Source organism: Watersipora subatra, chromosome 5 (genome assembly GCF_963576615.1).
Source record: "Watersipora subatra chromosome 5, tzWatSuba1.1, whole genome shotgun sequence".
NCBI lineage: Eukaryota > Metazoa > Bryozoa > Gymnolaemata > Cheilostomatida > Watersiporidae > Watersipora > Watersipora subatra.
The window spans coordinates 53,809,235-53,834,393 of NC_088712.1; the positions used below are offsets into that span (position 1 = coordinate 53,809,235).

At 36.8% G+C, this 25,159-nt stretch overlaps 2 protein-coding genes across 5 annotated transcripts in view; both read right to left on the bottom strand.

Moving 5' to 3' along the window:
- The window catches only part of LOC137397634 (lysosomal-trafficking regulator-like), a 44,283-nt gene extending 28,099 nt beyond the window's left edge, over positions 1-16,184 (bottom strand). For 3 of the 4 annotated variants that reach the window (XM_068083933.1, XM_068083931.1, XM_068083934.1), the window contains exons 1-14: positions 16,113-16,154; positions 14,787-14,804; positions 12,556-13,122; positions 12,145-12,249; positions 11,430-11,572; positions 11,040-11,191; positions 10,500-10,620; positions 10,298-10,354; positions 8,649-8,770; positions 7,337-7,428; positions 5,452-5,586; positions 3,016-3,219; positions 1,755-1,906; positions 1,436-1,558 (exon numbers count right to left, since the gene is read on the bottom strand). In XM_068083933.1, the coding sequence (XP_067940034.1) occupies positions 1,436-1,558; positions 1,755-1,906; positions 3,016-3,219; positions 5,452-5,586; positions 7,337-7,428; positions 8,649-8,770; positions 10,298-10,354; positions 10,500-10,620; positions 11,040-11,191; positions 11,430-11,572; positions 12,145-12,249; positions 12,556-13,117 (1,968 nt within the window). In that variant the 5' untranslated portion in view covers positions 13,118-13,122; positions 14,787-14,804; positions 16,113-16,154. Of the gene's footprint in view, positions 1-1,435; positions 1,559-1,754; positions 1,907-3,015; positions 3,220-5,451; positions 5,587-7,336; positions 7,429-8,648; positions 8,771-10,297; positions 10,355-10,499; positions 10,621-11,039; positions 11,192-11,429; positions 11,573-12,144; positions 12,250-12,555; positions 13,123-14,786; positions 14,805-16,112 lie in introns of all 4 variants that reach the window. The other variant, XM_068083932.1, reaches the window with a different exon arrangement.
- Positions 16,090-25,159, bottom strand: part of LOC137397470 (uncharacterized) — a 58,933-nt gene continuing 49,863 nt past the window's right edge. The window contains exons 25-30 of the mRNA XM_068083759.1: positions 22,899-23,086; positions 21,066-21,317; positions 20,510-20,683; positions 18,560-18,793; positions 17,280-17,493; positions 16,090-16,268 (exon numbers count right to left, since the gene is read on the bottom strand). Of these exons, the coding sequence (XP_067939860.1) occupies positions 16,090-16,268; positions 17,280-17,493; positions 18,560-18,793; positions 20,510-20,683; positions 21,066-21,317; positions 22,899-23,086 (1,241 nt within the window). The remainder of the gene's footprint in view (positions 16,269-17,279; positions 17,494-18,559; positions 18,794-20,509; positions 20,684-21,065; positions 21,318-22,898; positions 23,087-25,159) is intronic.

A 25,159-nucleotide genomic window follows, 5' to 3' on the forward strand; every position in this document is an offset into this window, starting at 1 on the left:
TGGACTTATCTTTGGAACTGTTCAAAAAGTTTTAACTGACAATTTAAACAATTTTTAACAGATTAAACGAGTCGCAGCAAAGTTCGAGCCAAGCTTGCTGACTGATGACCAAAACGAGCTCAGGATGCACGCTTGCAACGATTTTAAGGAAGCTTTCAAGAATGATCAAAACTTTATTTTAAAGGTCGTAATATCCTTGTTTTTCCTAATCTCACACAAAATTTAATGCAAATGCGCTGTTCCTGTTTATTAGACATGATGATAAAAAAAATTTTTAAAATATCGAAGCACCGGACAGACCTTGACATATCGTTAGCTCACATGAGAACGCATTGTCATAGCAACCTGAAATTTTGTGACAACACTCCAGAGGTGTTTCCCAGCCAACCCTGCAATGGGTTTTTCCATCGTGTGAATATGCACGAGTATACAACTCAATTCCGGGAACTTTTGGATCAGACCTCGTATATCCACAGTAGAAAATATATTTATATTTAGATTTCCTATGAAGCAGTTTTATACAGTTGGGATGAGTATTTAAATAAGTTGTAAAAAATGGATAATGGCAAAATAGAATGCATTTTCTCGCGATGCTGCAAACGCTTTATAAATATTTGTCAAAACTTCAAAGCAACTCCCTTGACCTTAGTTCCATCGCACTATAAGCCTCTATACATCTATAAATTTTAAAAGGAAACGCTATATTTGTTGGTAATTACTTATCTCATACACAGAAAACGATGTCTAGCAAAAGTCGATGATCTGAAATCTTTCATTTCTATAAACAGACTCAAGGTTTTGTACGGTGTTATCGGTCTAGCTTTGTTATAACTTCTTTTAGTTTAAATTCTAAACCTTTCTTCGTTGAAGCACATATTGTCATTCATTTTAGGAGGTTTATGCTGTCGATAATTATATTTTTTACGATACAAATTTATTTAATAGTCGATCTTACATTTTTTCTGGTCTCCATTTCCGATTTGTTTTATACTCATATTGTTTTATATAGTTTTGCATTAATTTATTGTAGCTTTTGCAAACTGCTGTCACGTTATCTTAACACTTCTAATAGCAAAATGAAATGGCTAGCAGTTATACAATATGAACTAGAGCCCAGACAGTTGTGTTTTTATTTCAAAAAACGCGCTTCTTTGTATTCTGCATCATCTGGTTTACTATAAAGTCATCCAAGTCAGGTACTATTGATCATGTTCTGTCATATATGATATATTGTTAGCTTGGGTCAGCTAAAACAAGTAATAACATAGCTAGGGTAAAAGCAAAATGCAGAGTTTTTGTGCGAAAAAATGTGGCACCGAAGCACTTGGCGCAACAAGTAATGCGGCAGCCAAAGGGTTAATGTACTTAGTATACCTCTGGTACACGAGTACAAACATTCTAAGCAACAAACAACCGATCGACGAAAAGAACCTACCGTGAGATTATCGACAATCTTCTTCTGACTGGTATCTGGCAAAAGGCCAAAGACTGCAATGATGCTCTCAGCTGATATCTGATCGCAGGAAGGTGAGAGCATAAAGGTTATCATCTCTGTAAGCTGCAGCATACATAGTGTCAGAAGAGCTAATCACCAATGGTAATCCCACCAGAAAACAACCAATAATAGAGAAACTTACAATTTAGAAACCAACTACCGATAGAGAAACTAACAACTCTGAAACCAGCCACTGACAAAAAAGAGATGACAACTGATACAAAATGCTAACAAACAAGCATTCATGAACACCGCTTACCAATTTCCAAACAGTAGCTCTGAGTTTTTCAGACTCAACGATTGATGTCCAGAGAGACTTCTTGACTCCGGAATCTTCTTGAACTATCAGAGTGTCGACAAGCAATTCCACGACACTCGTTAATGTCTCTGAACATTTCTTAGCACTGCTAACTGTGGCAAAAAGAATATAAGAGATGCCTATGATGCAGATTATGATGACCTATTCTAAAAAAGAGGATGAAGTTATAAAGCTCGCAGATAAAGAGATACAAAAGAGACACAAAATTGAACAAACACATCTATACATCAACAACAAACTTAATCAAGTCAAATACATGAACAAGATATACTCCTACTCAGGAATTAAAAAAGTGTGTTCCTTGCTGGCTCGCAAACCCCCAACATCTCCCTCTTGCCATCCTGCCATGCTACTACAGCAGGTTAAAGTGTTAAGGAAGTAAAAGAAGCTGTGATGACAGTAAAGAAATAGCTTCCACACTTCTTTCTTCAAAGTTGGGTAATACTTGCTTCCAAGATTCAACAAAATATTGCAGCTTATTAGGACACCTGAATTTCTCTCTAGCAAATTACTAGATGTACTAACAGACCATACAAACTGTCAAATGAGGACCGTCCAACAATGCTAAACATCTATAAGATGCCCGAGACGCGCGATATGCACAACTAGACAGATAAAAAGGGCAATATTTTTTTGAAAACATTATTTCCATAAATGGTCTAATCATAAAATCCATTGTTCACTAAAATGACTTAAAAGTCTTAACACTGCATATGTTTAATTTTTTAATATATTTGTAAAAGCATAGATTTAAGTTTGCAAATTTTGAGCCATCTTTTTAATATTTATATCTGAGAAGATGAAAAGAAAATTGGTAATTTTGACAAACTGTCTATTTAATTTGTAACGTCTACATGTAGTTATGATGCAGTTCATATACATAAATGTAATTAATTTGGTCTCTATTTTTTTCTTACTGAAAACTGTTAGCGAAAAAAACACGCACAAAAACTTTCAGACCTCCAATTTAAAACGAGGCTACTCAAATCTCACAGCAGGTCTACTATAAAATTAGCATTTCCAACTTTAAAAAGTGAACACAACTCTAAATGAAATAACAATTACATGTTTAGACAACTCCAAACTAAGGATTGAACGTTACAGTATTAATTTCTGAACAAGGCTTCATGTACGCATAAGGTTTTTGGAGTTATCTTAACTTGCATTAACTAGCCTCCACTATGGTCTGCCTATTACTAACCTCTGTAAAGAGAATAGCAGAAAAAATCCTTCAAGGTACAGAGCAGCATCTCGGCAAGAGAGTTCTTTGTATTCTTTGAGTCTCCGCTGTCAGTAGCGAGGTGGTGCAGAGATGTCATCGAGGCTGTCAGAGACTGGTTGCCTCCCCCTAGCGAAATTCTTTTGATGGAAAAATTAGCTGAGTCCTCCAAACCCCTGTTGGGCTCTAAAATGTTACTTATTGAGATGGTACGAAGTGCACACGCTGGCTCAATAAACGGATGAACAATCAATGTGCAGTGTGACCGAACCACCAATTATTCAGTCAAACTTCACAGAAAAAACAAGTGGCATCCCTAAATAGTACTTTTGAATAGGCAATACTTAACACATTGAAGCCTTACATATACAAGCGGGTTTCCTAAAGGGAAACTAATTAACTAGCACAATTTAACAATTTAACAAGTGCCAACTTGTTGAGTTCAATAAAAAAGCAGAAATAAAAAAAGTAAACTGTTTTTTTTTCATACTCTTTCAAAGAAGTGACGTTTCAGAGAGATAACTGAACAAACATAATAATTGCAATACACTAGAACCTGCTAGAGGGAGTATATATAATATCTGTTATATAAGCAGGAAAACAAGTAGTGTTAGTATAAAACTCATCTTGCTGAGGGGATGAGCTTTGATTACCAAATATTTCAATTAGTTTGTCATTAGAAACAAATGTTCAATAAGGAGACATTTTACGTTTCTCGGTTGGTTAGAAAAACCCTCGGTATTTCGGCAAGATCTAGTAGTTCAACCAACTTTAAACTCTGAAATTATACTGAAAACATATGATGCACAATGTGAACTCAAGCTAGTAACCATATGATGCACAATGTGAACTCAAGCTAGTAATCATATGATGCACAATGTGAACTCAAGCTAGTAATCATATGTGCACAATGTGAACTCAAGCTAGTAATCATATGATGCACAATGTGAACTCAAGCTAGTAAACATATGATGCACAATGTGAACTCAAGCTAGTAACCATATGATGCACAATGTGAACTCAAGCTAGTAACCATATGATGCACAATGTGAACTCAACCTAGTAATCATATGATGCACAATGTGAACTCAAGCTAGTAACCATATGATGCACAATGTGAACTCAAGCTAGTAATCATATGATGCACAATGTGAACTCAAGCTAGTAATCATATGATGCACAATGTGAACTCAAGCTAGTAATCATATGATGCACAATGTGAACTCAAGCTAGTAAACATATGATGCACAATGTGAACTCAAGCTAGTAAACATATGATGCACAATGTGAACTCAAGCTAGTAATCATATGATGCACAATGTGAACTCAAGCTAGTAATCATATGTAAACCAAAAGTATGGAACAACAAAGCGAAACTGCAGCTTGCTTTACTTGAGCATAGGACTAGTCGGAGGAAGACAATTCCCGAATTACCTCAAGTCTAGGCTTCAATGTGTTAACTAGAGTTAAACCTCAACTGTCTATATCCCTTCCACTCATGCATTCTCAACATACGACGTAAAATTTGAGAAAATACTTGTCTTAACATACCATGTAATTTTCAATAAATGAAACTTTTTAAAAACGTTAAAATTCTACGAGTAAAAGTGAAAAATTAGAATAAACATAAAAATAACTAAAACATATGAATTATTTAAAACCCTATCCAGTGTAAGTTATGCCCCATACTTCTATCACTCATATCACGAAGACAACATATTGCCAAACTTTCTTTTCCATTTGCGTGTTCCTAGAATAAAGTAAAAATAAAACATCTTTTTACTAACTATTAACTACTTTAATTACTTGTGTTTTATATATTAATTTTTAACGTGAAGTTTTATTTGATTTATCTAATTGACAAACCATTGTTACTTTTTATAATTCTTGTATAGAATAATTTGGAGAAAGTTGCAAATAAAATAAATAAAAATAAAATTATTGCCAATAAAAAAATGTTTCCACATATTTTAGTTACATCGGTTAGTATTATTAATGCTCTCCAAAAAACCTGAAATAGTATATAACTTTATAATAAACAAAATTAAATAAATTGTTTTTTGCAAAACTATTATTACTTTATATGATTTATTATTAAAAAAATTTTATTATTTATGAAACAAAGTTCACATTGTATATTTTTTATAAAAAAAATTGCAATGCTTATATAATCTCACAATGTTATTTATGCCTATAAGATGCTACAACATTTAGAGCAAATATGCCCCAAGTGACAAAATTTTTTAATTTGAAATTAAAATAAGATAAACACATAAAATGGATGTATATAGCTAAATTCAAATGACTGGAAACCAGATGAATAATCAAAAGTGCAGATAAGTTTCAGATGAATAAGAACACAAACATTGAAACAAATCACTAGTCTATCATAGCTATTGAGTTATAGTAAGAGTGTACCTGGGATGGAACCTCTGCTGAGAATTCTCTGTAATAGAGCGAGAGGCCGAGCCATAGCTTCCTGTTTAATGCTAGTGTAAAGCTCCTGATAGATGAGGCTAATGGCAGTTTCTACACGGGAGACTGCATAGGAACCTGTAACAGATGCCACATGTCATTCCATAACAGGTGTCACATGTCATGTCATGCCAAAACAGGTGTCACATGTCATGCCAAAACAGGTGTCCATGTCATGCCAAAACAGGCGTCCATGTCAGATGTCTTGCTGGACAGTTGTCACAAGTTATGTCAGAGTTATCTAATATCAACCAATAAGAGGTACAACATCAAGTCAATATCGCAATGACAAAACAACACGTGAGAGAAGCATAAAGCAAAAGTTAACCATCAACTCAAATTGGACATTAATTATGACAATGATGTTTAAAGAAATAAACTTTACTCAGAAAAAGTATGTAACAATTTTCTAATAAGCAATGTACAGCATTTGACTAAGAACAAGTGAATGACTGTTTTTATAATAACTGCAGGGCCTGAGCTAACCCTGAACGTTAACGATTTGTGTCATAGGAATTACAAAAGACTCCAAGTTGAAGAATCAAAACTTGGAATACAAATAACGAGTTTGTGAGTCTTAACAACAGGGTTGAAATAAAATCTGGCTAGGCCTTTTTTTTTAGTTGTAATTATTCTTAAAAGCGGAAAACATTTTTAACCGTATCACTATTTCCGTTTTCCATGAATATACGTTAAGTTGATCTCGTGTTTAGAAATATTTCAGAATGCTGCAAAATGATTTCTGCGCTTAATACAACAGTAATATGCGCTACATACAGTGCGTTTCCATTCTTCGAATAGCTTCAGAGTTGCTTCCACCACGATTTATAGAAAACCTGAACACATTTGGTGCAATTTCGCTTCACAAAATTTGTGCAGTCATTCACTGTGAGAGTACTATTCAATATCATAGACACGCTCACTGTTGATGGATCTAAATTGATAAAACTCAGTTAAACTCTCACCAGCGTAGATAGAAAAATTCAGCATACAACTACTTGGGTCTGCTACAAAAATATCCTAATGCTACTCACTACTGTTTCTGCTTGACTTCTCTCTTTTTCGATAATATTTACATGCCAAGAATGAATTGCGCAAATAAGGATAACAAAACAATTACTTTTTTACATCTGATAATTGACTACGCGCGAATTGAAAAGTGACCTTGACTCAGAAGTTACATCTGATAATTGACTACGCACGAATTGAAAAGTGACCTTGACTCAAAAGCGAGTCGACTTTAACAAGTTTTGTTTAGAAGGATACATTGCGAATCTTGTAAAGATCTATGCAGTGCAACTCCGAATCGTTGAAACGGTAGAAAATGAATTCGTTGGCAGCGGGCAGCTCTGAGCCTATTTGATGCATGCAAACACAGTGGTACCACACTGCCTTATGTGATGTGAAAAATGACACAGTCAAGTGCTGTAGCTATTGAATAAAAAACAGCCAAGAATATGTCAACGGTTTTTATGCGTGATGGTCTTCCATATCTAGCCTTAGGACACAATGTAAAGGCTGTGTTCAACCTAGGAGTCAGCCATAACATACTTCCTGCCATATATTCAAACTGTTAACTGTTAGGGAAAGCCACTAAATGTGATGGTTCTGAGCCTATGAAGTATTAACAAGAAGATACATATATGTGTCTTATACTATAATCTTATACTATAATTATATATTATAATTATAATATATAATTAATACTATATTATAATTATATACTTATACTATAATCAATGCACTGGCAGAAATTGCAGGTTACAGTGACTCATGGGGCAGACATATTTAGAGTAAAATGGCACGTATGCAAATCAATAAAGATTACCCCGCTGTTCGCGCCGCTCCCTTCTCTCCAACAGCATGAAGGGACACAAAAGTGACTTTATCTGATCTGTTTTAGACTCATTCTTCCCATATCTGTGGCAAAGAAAATTTATATGAAAACAACTGCCATCTACAGTAATCTTTAAACACGCTTTCCTCCTACTGCATGCTAAAGCAAAATTTACTAATATTACAAGAGCTTTGAGGCGATTAGTGCGGAAGAAAATAAAATTCCACAGAAAAATGATGCTGGAAAGAGAAAAACTAGACCAAGCACACTGAGGAGAATATATCTAGTGAATTGGCTGGTGAATCTGAGGGCATTGAGACTTACTGATACTAAGGCAGGAGTGCTTGATGTTACGCACGCAGTTATGCGCTGACTGGTTTAGCTGATCGCTAGTGGTACTTTTAAAATGAAAACTGAAACGCAAAACCTATGTCAACTTATATAAAACACAAATGCTGTAAAATAGTGCAGAGCAATTCAGAGAAAAAATGGATTTAAAAATAAAATTAATAAAATCTAATATTAAATATATACAATTGATAATGCATATATCCTAATGAAAATCAGTTCGCATAAATGTGAAGGAACAGATATAATGTTTGAGTTGGACTGCTCCAGTGTGCTATACAGAGACTACTAGACACTAGTACTGTCAGTTCACAATGCCTCATACTTTAACTCCAGAGTGCTTCAGTCTCTTGTGAACTTATGAAGCCAATCTGTATACAACAATCAATCTGTATACAACAGTCAATCTGTATACACCAGTCAATCTGTATACAACAATCAATCTGTATACAACAATCAATCTGTATACACCAGTCAATTTGTATACACCAGTCAATCTGTATACAACAATCAATCTGTATACAACAATCAATCTGTATACACCAGTCAATCTGTATACAACAGCCAATCTGTATACAACAGCCAATTTGTATACAACAGCCAATCTGTATACAACAGCCAATCTGTATATAACAATCAATCTGTATACAACAATGGTATCCTCAGACAATAAAATGGCAGTAAAGGAAGTGCAGTTGCATGAGCAGAAAGAAGACACTAACTAGCTGTGTGCGTGTCACTTGTTCGTTATAGTAAATATTCATACTACAGATATCTAAAGCTTAAAAAAACATGCTAGCAAGAGTCCTAGAAGAAATCAAATACAACTAGCGAGAAGCGCAGACATAGAAACCATGACAATTTGCACCAGTGCGTAGAGTTACCATGACAATTTGCCCCGGTGCATAGAGTTAATGTGTGAAATATGTAACGGATGCAAGAATCGGACACATACATGACAACATAGTTGGCAATCTTCTGTAGAAATGTGTGCATATAGGCAAGAAGATTATCCATGTCATCAGAATCCATATAAGGGTGGTGATCATTCAAAGCCATCAAACAGTTGGACAACACCTGGCGGAATCAGCAGACAACTAGTGCAATTATAGCCACCTGCTTTTTCTTGGCAGCATGTGACCACAACTGTAACACCTCATATGAATAAAACGAAAAACTGCAAAACTAAATAATTGAAAAAATTATTTAGACTTGCTGTAAAGCAAGGGCTGACTCTAACAGTTGAGGGCAGGTAGCTTCAGGTCCAAGCAGTTATTAGAGATCCTACTCGTGAGGCTACTGCCACAGAGTATATTACTGTACTTTTTGATTAATACATTTACGAAAGGTATTGTTCATTTGTGAGGAAGTAATACAACTGATAATATGGAAATAGCTGCAACTATACTGAAGTTGCGACTATCATAGTGTTGTGACTATCATAGAGTTGCAACTATCATAGAGTTGTGACTATCATAGAGCTGCGACTATCATAAAGTTGCAACTATAATAGAGTTGTGACTATCATAGAACTGCGACTATCATACAGTTGTGACTATCATAGAGTTGTGACTATCATAAAACTGCGACTATCATAAAGTTGCGACTATCATAGAGTTGCGACTATCATAGAGTTGCGACTATTATAGAGTTGCGACTATCATAGAGTTGTGACTATCATAGAACTGCGACTATCATAGAGCTGCGACTATCATAGAGTTGTGACTATCATAGAGCTGCGACTATCATAGAGTTGCGACTATCATAGAACTGCAACTAACATAGAGTTGCGACTATCATAGAGTTGCGACTATCATAGAGTTGCGACTATCATAGAGTTGTGACTATCATAGAGTTCCGACTATTATAGAGCTACGACTATCGTAGAGTTGCGACTATCATAGGGTTGCGACTATCATAGAGTTGCGACAATCATAGAGTTGCAACTATCATAGAGGTGCGACTATCATAGAGTTGCGACTATCATAGAGTTGCGACAATCATAGAGTTGCGACAATCATAGAATCGCAACTATCATAGAGTTGCGACTATCATAGAGTTGCGACTATCATAGAGTTGCAACTATCATATAGCTGCTACTATCATAGAGTTCTGACTATTATAGAGCTGCGACTATCATAGAGCTGCAACTATCATAGAGCCGTGACTATCATAGAGTTGCGACTATTATAGAGCTGCGACTATCATAGAGTTGCGACTATTATAGAGTTGCGACTATCATAGAGTTGCGACAATCATAGAGTTATGACTATCATAGAGCTACGACTATCATAGAGCTGCGACTATCATAAAGTTGCGACAATCATAGAGTTATGACTATCATAGAGCTGCGACTATCATAGAGCTGCGACTATCATAGAGTTGCAACTATCATAGAGCTGCTACTATCATAGAGTTCTGACTATTATAGAGCTGCGACTATCATAGAGCTGCGACTATCATAGAGCTGTGACTATCATAGAGTTGCGACTATTATAGAGCTGCGACTATCATAGAGTTGCGACTATCAAAGAGTTGCGACAATCATAGAGTTATGACTGCTACATAGTGACTAGCCATGGTGCGAAAGCAAACTAGTAATACCTGTACAAATCCGTTGCGAACTGCATATCCCAGACTCGAGACTCTCTCCTCAAATATCTACAGAGATAAAACAAAAAGACAATAAAAAGGATGAGAATTCAATTACAGCTCTTAAATACAAATTATATAGAAAATTCAGTGACGTATAAGAAAGGCATTCTCACACTTTTCCAAGTGCAAGAAGAGTTGGCTAATGAAATACCTGGAAGAGAAGTGAGAAGGCTTTAGAGCAGAGAGTCAGGTCATGGCAGCACTTCTCAAGGATGCCAATCAGAGGCAGAATAAATGGATTTGAGAACTCATCTTTGCACATTGCTGAGCAGCTGCAGAAAGTAGAGAATCACTAAGGTGAGAGCAGATAACTCCGATGATTGGGCGCAGATGGTGATAAAAACGGGTATAGAGCTTAACCTAGGCTAATAAAACAAACTAAAATAAAGGGAAAAACCTAGCTGAGGAGGGACTCAGCTAAAAACATAAAACAACAATCGTAAAATCAGTACTTTAATCTAGTCATTTGCCTCTCCAAGAATTCAACTGTTTGATGAAACTGGAGCAACGCACTTTGCTGCAATGTGTTTTCATAGCATTTCATCACCTAACAGTCTCTGAAGAAAATGTCAACAAATGTCTTCCACGTGTAAGCAAGCCACACAAAAAAAACAACAGTACCTTAAACAAATACTCTAGCGCAAATGGCACATCGCTGAGACTGGCACTGACCTTTGACCTACATACTGACCTTTGACCATTGACGAGCAGAGCACAGATGTTAACCAGTTTGTCAGAGGCGATGACTTTATTAAGTTGGGTCGCTACGAGATGAAAACCCCTCCTGTTGACAAATGCCTCGATATCTTCTGTGCTGCTCATCTCAATCACCCGACTTAACAACTGCACAAATCACAACATTTCATTTACTTTCTCAGTACTAACGAATAAATACCTTAATTCCCATCTTTGATAACTCTATGTACCCGTATGCTAAAGGGTACACAATTCCAAACTAGACTATAAAGTAGAAGGACTAATGAGTAATTTTACTACATTCAGTTGTTGGATTTCTTTAAAAGCGGACATATATTGAAAGTTGTGATATATGGAACTAGCGCGAACTTGATTAGTAACTCACTTTGAAGGCTGTGTAGACAACATTCACATCTTCATGATTGAGAAAGACTGTCAGGGTGTCAAGTGTCATAAGATCTGAGCAAAATATTCGCTTGTCAGTTGCTGTCAAATCATTGCTGAGGAGAAACAGCATGTGCAGGAGGTCTGTAAATGTGACAGATAAACGTGGGTGTACGTTTCAGGAGATACTTGATAGCTCTAGCAACGACAGCAATCGTCTTACGTACTCATTCATTCAGAATCTGTGTATTCAAATTATTAGACTATGCTTGAGATATCTCAGAATTCCCACTACTCCTAAATAAAACTACCTGGCGATATCTCAGGCTAAAACAAAACTAGTTCCACATTACTAACAAATAAAAAAGTTTCACTCCTTTGGAATACTGATCTAGTTTTCTACTACATTTAATCCTGAGTAAAAATCAGAGAAAAAAATTGCATGCAGGTGTGTTCATTGTGAAACGCTTCACCCAGAAAATAGGTCCTTTACATGGTGAATGTGACAGGCTGTGGCAGGTTAATGTGACAGGCTCTGTCAGGTTAATGTGACAATCTGTGACAGATTAATGTGACAGGCTGTAGCAGATTAGTGTGACAAGATGTAACACGTTAATGTGACAGGATGTGGCAGGTTAATGTGACATACTGTGGCAGGTTAATGTGGCAGGGTGAACTAAGGTTATTTGTATGAGGATTGCATTTTGATTACTTACTAGCACTGAGCTGAGACAATGCTCGATCATCCATTGTTTTGTCAAGAGGTTCGTAATCATCATGCGATGCTATGATATCAGGTCTATCGGGGACTGGGATATCGACTACAAAACAAAGTTGTAACTGTTATGCTATAAAGTGGACATGGCAGTATGTTAGGTAGGCACACAGTGTTTCCTATTCGATCTCTATTAATTATAAAATTACCTCCTGCATATATTAGAAAGTGTTGCACTTCATCAAAGTGAAGAACAGGTTCAGACTCCGGTTAAACACATGAGGGGTCAGAACGTGTACAACTCGTAGATTGAACAAATCATGCGACACATGTAGTACGATGCAATGGGTTATACAGAAATGGTAAAGCAAGTAGGTCAAACTCTAGCAACTAGAGAAAAGACAGTGCTCACCTAGGTCAAATGTTGGAGAAGAAGGCAGTGTTTGCTGCAAAAGCAAATTGTTATTGAAAGGCGGTGATATGCTGCGGTCGGTTAGTGAAAAGTTTGTATCAGTCACAGATAACAGGGGACTAACTTCACCATCTCTTTTAAAATCAACCTCAGAGTTTGTCTCCGCTAATATCACCTGTTCTGAATCGACCACCACATGCCTTCTTTTAGACTCAACATCTCTATCTACTGATTCCATCTCTCTCCTAACTAATTCTTCTGCCAATGTTCTTGCCTCCAAATCACAAGCTTCTGTCTCAAACTCCACCTCTTCTTCTGTCTCCATCCTATCAACCTCCGAGTTTACCTCCATCTCTTCAGACACTGCCTCCAAATTTTGTGCGTCCTCTCCTTCCTCAACATTCTCCGGTATAGATGTAATCTCAGCATCACTTCGCCGGTACACCTTTTTTAAATGGTGTTGCAGGCTACTGGCAGACGATGGTACATTGTCAGACAATTCAGCTGAGCTGGTTCTTGTAACGGTACTGCCGGTGAGAGTCTCAGTTGATTGGTCACTCATACCTTCTGTAACCGAGTCAGATTTACGCACATGCACTGAAGGAAGCGCAATTAGATGCCTCAGAGAATCTAGGCAAAGAACACATCCTGATGCTGAAACTAAATTTTTACTTTAAAACTTTATAACACTTACGCACAATTTACAAACCTTCATATTATCAAGTGTTTAACAACCTACACTTCACAAAATTTACAACATTAAAATTGCGAGAGCCAAAGGGAGCACTTGAGGTTCTAACCACATGTAATTTGAAGCCCAAACAACAGGCAGCCACTAAGGCTAAGTTAAATTATTGAACTTGGGATATTCCGATATATTTGTAAATAGATGTGGAACTAAAACCTTATAAAAAAGCACAGACAAGGCAGCAGCCAATTAAATTTGAACCCTCTAGCACCACTGGCAGCGCATTCAACATTAGAATCACAGAAATTGAACTGAGTGATTACATGACCGACAACATGAACATCTGACAGATGACCCCAACAGAGACAGGTGTCTTGGGAGTGCTATTGATCAATAATCATATTGATAATATGTAGAGCTCTTATATTCTGTCGACAACACACCACACCACACCGCTAGTGTCACATCCAAGCATATGATTTATTTTACAGCTCCTCAGCCCAGCTCAGAGACAAAGATTTGAATTCTCCCTTCATGCTAGATTGGTTTAATACACTTAATATCTACATGTAAGTACAATCATGACCTGGACACAGCTAAAGCTATCTACAGTATATTGAACCAAGCATATTCTATCCTTGCAAATAAATTTTAGCTCAACTCAATAATTAACAAGAGACTTAGACTGAGATATAATATCCTAACTACTTTACAGAGCTTCCCCAACTTCTCATAAAGGTTTTTAGATATTAATGTTACTAATATAAATTGGGATAATTAAACATCTCAGATAATTAATAAACCTTTGAGAATTATGTTTACTGGAGATGTAATCAGGAATTTCTTTCTTTAATATGTGAGGACATGAGAAACTTGTTACAAAGTTAAGAATTGATTGAATCAAAAGCAGAAACTATAAATTTGATCTGCCACATTAACTGATCCAAGTTTGACCTCTCCTCGCTGAACTCCTCATGTAGCTTCAGGGCAACTTAAATTTGATGAACAGATTCCCATGCGGCGTTTCTATTCTCTATTCAGATCTCTTCACCCCTAACAATTTCACATCTCTCCACCCCTTCTTTTACTTAAGAATTCCACATCTCTTTGTTCTCCTTTCATCTTAGGTGTAAGTAAACCAGGTCATTCACTTTAAAAGGAGAGCTTTCGAGCTAATCCACTTCTCACCTCAAACAGTTTTGCATTTCTGAACCACTAGAGAACTCTGAATGTCTCTGAATGGTTTCCAGCAATATAAGTCTTTTGCTTTCGTTTTAAAGCTTATGTAATGACAGTCGAGTAAAAATTCAAGCATGATTTAAAGGATAACGTGAAGGTTAGTTTAGACTAGACTCCTAACATGAGTGAATACATGGGAAAAACTAGTAAGAAAAAGGGGTGAAATTCCACTCTCCTTGTAAAGTCTAGAAATGGGTCAGTAAGTTATTAGAACAAGGATAAAGGTATTAATAACATGTGAAAGGCAGACGATAAGTAAGTGAGTGAAGGGTTAGACAAGCGAATGGAAGAGCGTGCTTCTTACGGTAATAATTGATGGATGCTGAAAAAGAAGAGCAGATAACTACCTTCCCAACTAACTCGTTGACAACCTAAAGGCAAACGATTGCCAAAGTTTATTTTTACTAAGCATGTAAATGCCGAAGTTAATATAACACAACATCATCTACATACAACCAGAAAATCTATCGATCATTTCAATTCAGTGTGACCTATAGTTAATGATGGTCGTTAGGTTTTTTGTCTATAATTCTTTGCATCAATTGTAAGTAAAAGTGTAACTTTAATTTTTTTTCACCATGACTACCTTCTCACTAATCCTCTCGGCATAAATTATTAAAAAAATCCCATTGAATACTGTCAAATGATGTGACGGAGAACTACCATACTTTTCGGACTATAAACAGCACCCCTATATAAGCCGCATCTGCTTTATTCCCCAATAGACGATAATAAAACAATACATAAGCCGCACCTTTGTATAGGCTGTAGCACTCAGGACGGTGCTTTCTAACGCAGCAACAACTTTGCTGTTTAAAACGGAACAGTGCCGTTAGGCACTGTTCCGTATTAACCGACGCTTTTTAACCCAGTGCCTAACGGAACAGTACCGTTAGGCATTGCTTCGTTTTTTCTTCCACCGCTAGAGGCGCACTAATCGGAGATTCTGGTTAATGCGCCCTAGCGGTGATAGAAAACACCACAGAATAGCCGCACCCTTATATAAGCCGCATGGCTCAAATCATTAGAACAAAGTAGCGGCTAATAGTCCGAAAAGCACGGTACACACATATGTACTGATAAAAAACTTGCGATTTTTGGAAGAACTTTGAACATTATATATAGGAAAATACTCCAGATGTGGAGTCAAAACATTGGCTCAAATTTTTGGTAGTATATTGCAATTTTATTAAAGTGGTCAGAAATCAAGATTAGGCTGTATATACAGCGTTACTCTGCTGATGTTAGATACGATGGAGCAGAGCAGAAGCGCGGTTTACAGCTTCCATTTCCCGACTCTCGTCATCGCAGTAACGATATTAGCAGTGACTGAATACAATCAAATCTACTTTTGACATATTTCCAACAACCACATTCCCCTAAAACATATACTTATTTTCAGAGTGGTAGACAGTTTGGAAGATATCTAGTCACTTCAGTTTGGAATAACAAAAGGGTACCGAATGAAAACCTAAATACTGCGAGAAGATAAGCATTGAACTTCCTCGTGCAACCGTAAACAAAGACAAGCTTTCTTATATTGGTAAAAAATACCCCATCTTTATTGCGTCACCTCTGAGTCTTTTGCGTACAGACTAAATACATGGTTATAGGTAGAGGTTATACGCACCTTCACTAGTGTAGCCTTCTTTAGAGTCGTCTGTCTCATCCTTTGCAGAAAAGAAGGTATCAGAATCATCAAGACCACAAATCGACTCAGTGTCAGACATATCTGAAGTCTGCCGGTACAGAGAAAGGGTGCTGCTTGCATTTGAGCGCAGAGAAGCTGTCAATACAAACGAGACGTGTTTACAAATTTGCCCTACATATTCTGATGCTAAACCAAGATTCCAGACAGAGAAGTGATGACTGTTGATACAGGAATATTGTCCATAATCATTATCAGCTCCAAAGATTAAACATTAAACAATCCTGACTTAATCTATCTTAAAGCACTTGAAAGACTTGAAGCACTACTTTAAAGATTTGAAGCACCTGCAAGCAAACATCACTTTTGTCCCTTAACCTACAGCTGAAATTCAGCTGATGTTAACACTTGGAAGGTCATTTGAAGAAATCATAATAAGCATGTTAAAGAGTGAGCGATAGGTGCTAAGGAATATTTTGCAATAGAAAACAACTCCAAACAAAACTAGAATTCACAGCTTTGCCATCTCCTGTTTGTGTTGCCCACAACGATCTATTTCAGACGTGACTACTCCTGTTTGTCATGTCCATAACAATCTATTTTAGATATGACTATTCCTGTTTGTGAGGCCTATAACAATCTATTTCAGATGTGACTATTTCTGTTTGTGAGGCCCATAACAATCTATTTCAGATGTGACTATTCCTGTTTGTGAGGCCTATAACAATCTATTTCAGATGTGACTATTTCTGTTTGTGAGGCCCATAACAATCTATTTCAGATGTGACTATTCCTGTTTGTGAGGCCTATAACAATCTATTTCAGATGTGACTATTCCTGTTTGTGAGGCCCATAACAATCTATTTCAGATGTGACTATTCCTGTTTGTGATGCCCACAGCAATCTATTTCAGATAGGACTATTCCCATTATTGATGCCCAAAGCAATCTATTTTAGCTATGAATATTCCCATTTTTGATGCCCACAGCAATCTATTTTAGGTATGAATATTCCCATTTTTGATGCCCACAGCAATCTATTTTAGATAAGATCAAAACGTATGAACTCAAGCGAACTGATATGAAGATAAGTGAACTGAAGATGTGATCATAGAACAGAAACAACGACATCTGTGAGTAAAATGCTCACATAACTGGGTGCTCCAATGAGTAGAGGGGTAGAGTTTACTCCTGTCATACTCGATGAAGGTAGCGGCTGCCGGGTGCAGCAATAGCAGATGCATGCAGATGTCCTGGATGAGTTTCTTGTCATGAGTGCACTGAAGGGTGCGATAGACCATGAGGGCTAGCTGGCTTGTGAACCAGGCTGAGAGAGAGTAGTCACTGTTTTTCTGGAACTGCACCTACAATTTAGTTGATGTATTATCCCAGTAAATGCATGGGAATACGGGTTGGTATTTTACAACAATGGAAACACCAATGTATGCCCTTGTGCCAACGCCATTTGCTCTAAATCTGGTTTTCAAGGCATTTCAGCAAATGGATCAACAATTTGATATCTGCTCGTAACTCTGTTGCATTGGTCACTTTTTATAAGTTATTTTGGCAACACTAAGCTTACTTTTGGCTTTGTCAAACTCTCTTGAACATGGCAGAAACAGAAGTTAAAAGGAACACTTAAATATGACACATCTTTATAGGTCAATACACACCCAGTGTAGGTGGCCTTGACAAATCAGCGTTTTGTATACGCCAAAAAACATTGGTGAGATTTATGCCTGGTGTAGCCACAGAAGGTAACGCGAATGAGAGCCTATGTTGATAATAATTATACCTTAAAAGGGGCTGCATCAAGATATTGTTTCACATTACTAACAGGTCTTCAACCAATAAAAACGTGAACAGATAGAGAATTTTTGGAGAAAAGGCAATCTTAGTCTTGAGCCTGGGTACCACAAGAGCAAATTCTTAACTTTCTTAACCCCACTGTAGTAAGGCCTCGACAAACGAGCACAGGGTAGGAAGAGAAGTACTACAAAATTCATAGCTAAGACTATTCACCTCATGTTTTTCTTTCTCGTTTGTTCTACAAAACATATTTTCATTGAGCAAATCAAGCGCACATAGTTCAAAGTTGTTCCAATACTGATCGCCTACATGCACTTGCTTTCACAAAATACTTATACCGCTATCATAGCGATGCATTGGGCAAAGATTTATATAAACGGTGTTGCCATTCGTGCATGTTTGTGAGACATGTCACAACAAAATAATAAAGAAAAAAAAACAATTTGGACATCGTAAATGATGGCACTTGAAGCCAGCAAACTGGATGATACAAAGTCTACACTGTTATTGAGAAGAACATACAAGTTTATAAGAAAAACAAACTACTAAGACCTTCCCTATACATAATACAAAATATAACAAATAAAACAAAATAGTATAATATAGTCATAATATAATTACCGAAGGTATTCGCACCGCTGTCTGAGGTATCTCACACTCGAGCAGCGCCATGCAGTTGCTTTGCCTGAACCTGTTCTGAGCGGAGACGCTCTGGCAGAGAGCCGTCCAAATTGGTTTCCACGACTGCGGCCTTGACTGCCAGATTAGCCAATCAAGTAAGACCTCTTCTATGAACTGCATGTCAACTAGGAGCACGTCTGCCTCTACATGTCGCATGGCGTAGTTGATTAGCACCTGCAAACAGCTATATTCTGTACACAAATGTCTTTATTGACACAAAAATCGGAGTTGAAGTAGGTATGTATGGTATACATAACTAACTTTTTATAGGCATTAGTAACCATCAACAAAATGATGCTTTTCATTAGATGCCATGAAAAAATGACAAGAAATAAATCAGGAATTATTTAGTTGTACAAACGTGTTTTAAAAGTTGGTAATCTCATAGTATTTCGGACGAGTCATGATATTGAATTGTAGGTTGTAGTAGCAGACAGTTCATAAAATGAAACATACGATCATAGATGGACTATGTTGGTATCACGGAATATAAAATGATGTTTATCATATCTGTGGAAGGATAAACACAAATATTCTGGGCATAGTTGATTGGTGATCAATTAATCACCAAGTGATGCTGATTAGCTACAAGGAGTCGCAACTCTCAGAGTCAAAAGTTAACAAGATTACAATGAAAACTATTTACTTCAAGAGCTAAATGTTCAGAAGTTGGAGCGAGATGAACACATGTATAGGATGCCTCCAGCAAATGGCTTGTATGGACAGCTGTATCTTCAGTAGACAGTGTGTACACATATACAGTGCTGTCAAAAATTATGATACACTCAATCATTCACACCTTTCCTTATTTTGGTGCCCTTGCTGGAGCCATTTTATTCCTTTTATTACCACATTTTGCACTTCATTGGATGCAAAAAACTGAAGCAAAATAGATGAAGAGCCTCGCGGTCTCACTTTATAGCAGAGGTGACGGAGCTACATAGTGTCAGCATGTTATACCTGTATCAGTAAAAATCCTGCCACTTTACACACCCCAATGGTCCTTTTCAGCGCCACCAATTATTACAAGAGTAGTTCAAATTATGTTGCAATAGTATCACAAATTAATTTGCTGAGAATACAAGATGCAAATAACTAGGATATCTTTTGATTTTTGTCACGATCGGTTGCATATGCATCTTCATTAAAAAATGAATTATTGCTTATTGGTAACTTACACCGTATCAATTGTTAGAAAGCTCTACACCTAAAGCTACATATAGTTTATATGGTATGTGGTGGTTTCTAGCAAAATTAAGGAAGTAAATCATTGCTACGAGTGAATGTCTGAGGTGGTCTCATAACTTCTGACAGAACTGTATGTATATTCAGCAGACAGCATGTATGTACCCGCATAACTCCAAAGCACATGCAAGCACATAGATTGATATTTTAAATCTAGCATTAAATTTTTAAATAAAAAGTTGGTAACAATCAGAGCAACTTTTTGATGTCACATGATTGACTTGATTTTCAGTGTTTTTATATGAAATATGTTCAAATTATATCAATTTTCAGACTTTTAATACAAGCAAACCAAAAATGTATCATAGTGTGGAGTTGTTTTTTTAGAGCATGAGAACGTGTACTAAGGATTGGAAGCGAGATTTTGATAGCCTTTCCGATCAGTCAATATGTCGATATTTAAGAAAAACTCAGGCTATTTATTATTGCCATCCTCCTACCGACATTTTTTCTCTGCACCTCCAACCTATGAAGTCACCATTGTCCTGCATTTAATCGAACAGTTATGAACTCAAGGACAAATGAAAGGAAAGAAGCCCCCAGAGTTGGATGTCTACCAATGCGCATAACATACTACATGGTGTAAAAATGTTGTTAACCAGCTAAGTACAGTAGGTATGCTATAGCATAAGGTACAGTCGCTACCTTGGTGATGGCTGGAGTAACGAGACACTGCTCTGTGTGAAGTATCTTGCTGAGCAGCTTGTAATCAAGAGGTTTCTGGGTGGCGAGAGGAAGATCCGCGGACTGAGTGCAGCTGTGGAGGAGACATTCTAAGGCTAATCTTTGAGACGATTCGTCCAGTCTTAGCTCTACACACTATATAAGAATATAACAATGGTGGGCTACAAGGTATCGAGAACCGCTTTGGGCAACACTTCAAGCCTCTCTATAGAATTAGTAAATATGGCTGAAAGGTCATGTAATATCTAATACCTATGGCACAAAATATAACCTTGCTTTGCTAGAAAACAAACATTTTTGAAAGATACATTTAGCCTACTAACCTGAGCATATGTATAGCCTATGAACCCGAGCATACATATAGCCTACGAATCTGAGTACAAATGTAGCCTGCGTATCTAAGCATACATAGCCTATGAACATGAGCATGCCGAGTGCAGCTAAATGAAGCTTAAGTGCCTATGAACCTGAGCAAGTGTGTAGCCTGTGAACTAGAGCATACACGTAGCCTACAAACCTGAGCATACATATAAAGGAGAAGATTGCTTCCCCCTAAGTTAGCCATAGCTTCCTCTAACCCCGTGTGTTTCACCACACTCAGCTGCCCGTAGTAGGCTGCCGGCTGCTCCTCCACCCTTGAGACAAAAGACAGCAGTCTATTCTTTGTGTTGGCCACTGAGAGAAACTTGTCTCCACTTGTCAGCGGATATAGGTTGTAGAAAAGACAACAAGGCTTGTATTCCGGACCTATGACAGTGACGAGTGCTTGCTGTCAAATAGAAATGAATAATCGTATGATAGCCTCTTAGGCATAGCAAAGGTACATAGATTCCGAATTATTATACAGAAAAATTATTAAGGAAAGACATCGGAGAAATGAAATAAAATACTATGGAGATGTAAAATTTTAATTTCATAAATGAACAACCATCTTAAAGGCTTGATCACGATTAAAACGCTCAAAATAAAAAAAATGTGCGAAATGATGTCAGCAGTTGCTATCGTTGCTATCAACTACTAGTTGATATCAACTAGTAGTTGATATCAACTAGTAGTTGATATCAACTAGTAGTTGATAGCAACTAGTAGTTGATATCGTTGCTATAGTTGATATCGGCTCTTGCTTTAAAATTGAAGCATTTATTGTCTTTATTGAAGCCTTTATTCTGTCAGTCTCTGCAACTATAGACGTCATATTCGCAATCCAGGCTTGATCTGAGCATTTTAACCGCGATGAAATTTTGTTGATTTTAATTTTGAAACACCCTGGCAGTTAGATCACCTCAAACATCAAAAACAATTGCAAATGATAGAAAAATACCAATACTTTTTCATAGAATCTACTAAAATTTTGTGTAAGTTCATCATTAAAGTGTGCCATAGAAGGATGGCTTGATGTGTGAAACATTCTAGAAAAATGAAATATCTCATAGCAGCATCTTACAATATCACATTGTATAAAAGATGGATATGATTTTCTGCAAACAAACAGTTTCAAACAGAAAAACCCCAAAACAATATACAGTCAAACATGGATAACTCGCCCACGGATAGCTCGAACACATGGTTAACTCGAACGGTTTCTTTGGTCCGTTCCCACGTAATGATAAATTGCTATAGATAACTCGAACTCAACACTGTTAACTCGAACTGTTTTTTGCCCAACGGCTACTGAAACGGTTGTTATCGCTTTAGAAAATCACTTGATTCCAAGCCATAGAGGTAAACCTCAACTTTTCGTAATTCATAAGCGTCGTTATTACCACCATCGGCAAAATATTTTTGTCAACGACTTTCCTAAAGGTTTGGTGAAATTTGATTTATACCAAACATCCGCTTAGCGATCGCCCTTCGGAAGCAAGGTAAAGTGAGGTAATCTTTGCATAAACTTCAAGAAAAATCAGCAAAATTGATCGTGGGTAAAACGCTCAGAAGAAAAAGATGTCTTTTCTTTTGAGCATTTTAACAACGATCAAGTTTTGCCAATGTCAATCTAAAAAACGTCCGGGCAATAACATCACCTCAAACAACAAACCAATCTCAAGTGATAGAAAAATCTCTATACTTTTTGATAAAAACGTTTTAAACTTTACATTAGAAGCATTTAATTTGAAACAAGCCATTGTGCTTTTGATTTATATTATAGTTTGTATATGTACATGTATCTACTAATGAATAAGTAAATGCATGGACTTGTGACAGTGCTCTGATAACTTGAACGCTCTGATAATTCAAACACTTTTGCTCGGTCCCGTGAAGTTCGAGTTATCCATGTTTGACTGTATATTCATTTGGACCTGAATGATAAAAAGCTAATAGCAAATATGCACAGGGCAAGATGAGTACGCACAAGGGTTTGTTTAAGTCTGGAGGTAGAGAAAGACTTGAGATGCTGGAGAGCAGATGGAGGCAACCGTCGACAAAGAAGAGGCCGCCTGTCCATTAGCGGTGCATCAATGTCGGCGATACAGCGAGAGAAAGTGTTGAAGCTCGGTCCAAGGGAATAAAGTTCAGCGCACTGTAAGCCTGTTAGGCAACCTGTACAAAAACAGCAGCTAGTAGATTAGAATCCTTGTAGATTATATAAGAGCTTGGTAGCTGACGTATCACAATCTACTTCAGGAATGAAGCAGGCTGCAGGCAAAATAAGGGGCTTTGTAAAATGTTAGTAGTCGCATAAACCCTGCGACGAACTCTCTGCGTAGCACACAGAGGCATCAGACACAAATATATTTTTTCTTTGACATTTATAGAAATCAATGTTTTATTATGATAATTGTAATATAAATTGTACACTTTTAGTATTCCTTTGTAAAGATTGTATTAAAAAAACCATTTTCTGCAAAAAATAACATTATACTGGTTTATCATTGGTTTAACTGTTTTTTTGGCACTATTTAAATTTTTTTAATTATGAAAAAAACCCAAATCTTTTTTGCAGTTTTGCAAATACTGTGGTTTGCCAATTTGTGATTTGCAATTTATCAAATACATATTTATTTCACACATTTCGCACATTTTGTTTTATAATAAACTTTTTGATGATCAGCTGAGCCAGATTGACAAATCAACAGGCAATAATATCAAACACTCCTTATATACATAAATATACTAACATCCATCGCTAGCATCAGCCAACAAATTCTTGATATTCCTCAAGTATGCTTCAACGTTTACTTTTACCAATGCTGCAAGTAGGCTACTGTGAGGACTAGAGCTCAAAAATGTGCCAATGATGTTCTTGTATATGACCATAATCTTCTTCTTAGCTAGCTGCACTATTTTACCATTCTTAGATGAAGTTCTGGAGAGTGGTGCCCGGTAAGAGGTTTGAGAGAGAAAAAGAGTGATCTGCAGCATTTCAGTTTGTCAAGGGAGTTTTGTCAATTACTACGCAGCAGAATTTTCCCGCTTTCTGATAAGTAATAGTATTTAGCTACAAATGCATGTTGTTGGAGCCATAAACACTGATGTTGATTAAAATGTTGGTATTTTATGATAATTAGTTTAAACATAAGTCAAGAGTATCATACCGTTACATATGTGAAAACCTCATAGATGGAAAACCTATTATCACAAAATGCCAACATTTCAGTCAATATAGGGGGCCTTATTACTAATGGTATAGACGACTCCTGTCATTCAAGTCAGGGGCACACATGTCAAATGTTATCAACTGTATGAATATATTAATTGTAGATCTGGAGTTTGGGTCGCCCCTTATGACCCATGTAATAGCAATAATAACAATAGATAGCATAGCCTTCTGCTACCAATTCTGACTCGAATGTTAGCCTTGAAGCTCTGACTGATTGACTGACAGTCTGGCTGTCTGACAGACAGACTGACTAACTCGAACTGTCTGGGGCACTAAATCATTGACACATCTTTCATTACTTTTAGAAAATATACTTCTATGGGCAAATATTTTATTAGTTCAGCTATCACAAAAGGCATTCGCTGCTGAGCCCTCATCCGCTTTTTTATTAATAGAGTCTGCTTTCCGTAGCCAACTAGAAAACGGCATTTGCTGTGATGGAATGTCAGCAAAACGGTGTGGAAAATATTTTATCAGAAATATTTAGAGGGTTAGCGAAGAGAAAAACTGAAAACTTGGGTGAGAATGAACAATAAAATCAGGAACTCACAATGCTCAGCTACAGCTATGTAATATGTAAATTATTGTAAAAACTCAACAGGTTGAAAGTTCAAAATAAGCAATGATACTTCCTAGTCCTCTTCACAGATGTATAATTTAGGGATAAGCTTTCGCTGGGCTGCTCAGATCTTAAAACTTTGCAACTAATAGAACAGTAAGAGTGACGTGATTATATTTACATGCATCAGACAATATGTTAAAGAATTTACAGTAGTTCCTCATATTTCAGTTAATCGAGGCAGATGCCCCTCACGAAAAATGAAAGTCCGCGAAATAGAAATATATGAACTAATGAACTCTTATCTTATAAAGTCATTTTTTCATTAATCATAAACAACTTCTACTTTTTAGGTTTATCGAAAATTTTGAGGGTTGGGGGCTTTTAAAAGGGTGTCACAAGCACTTTGAGGGTTGGGGGCTTTTAAAAGGGTGTCACAAGCACTTTGCAGTTT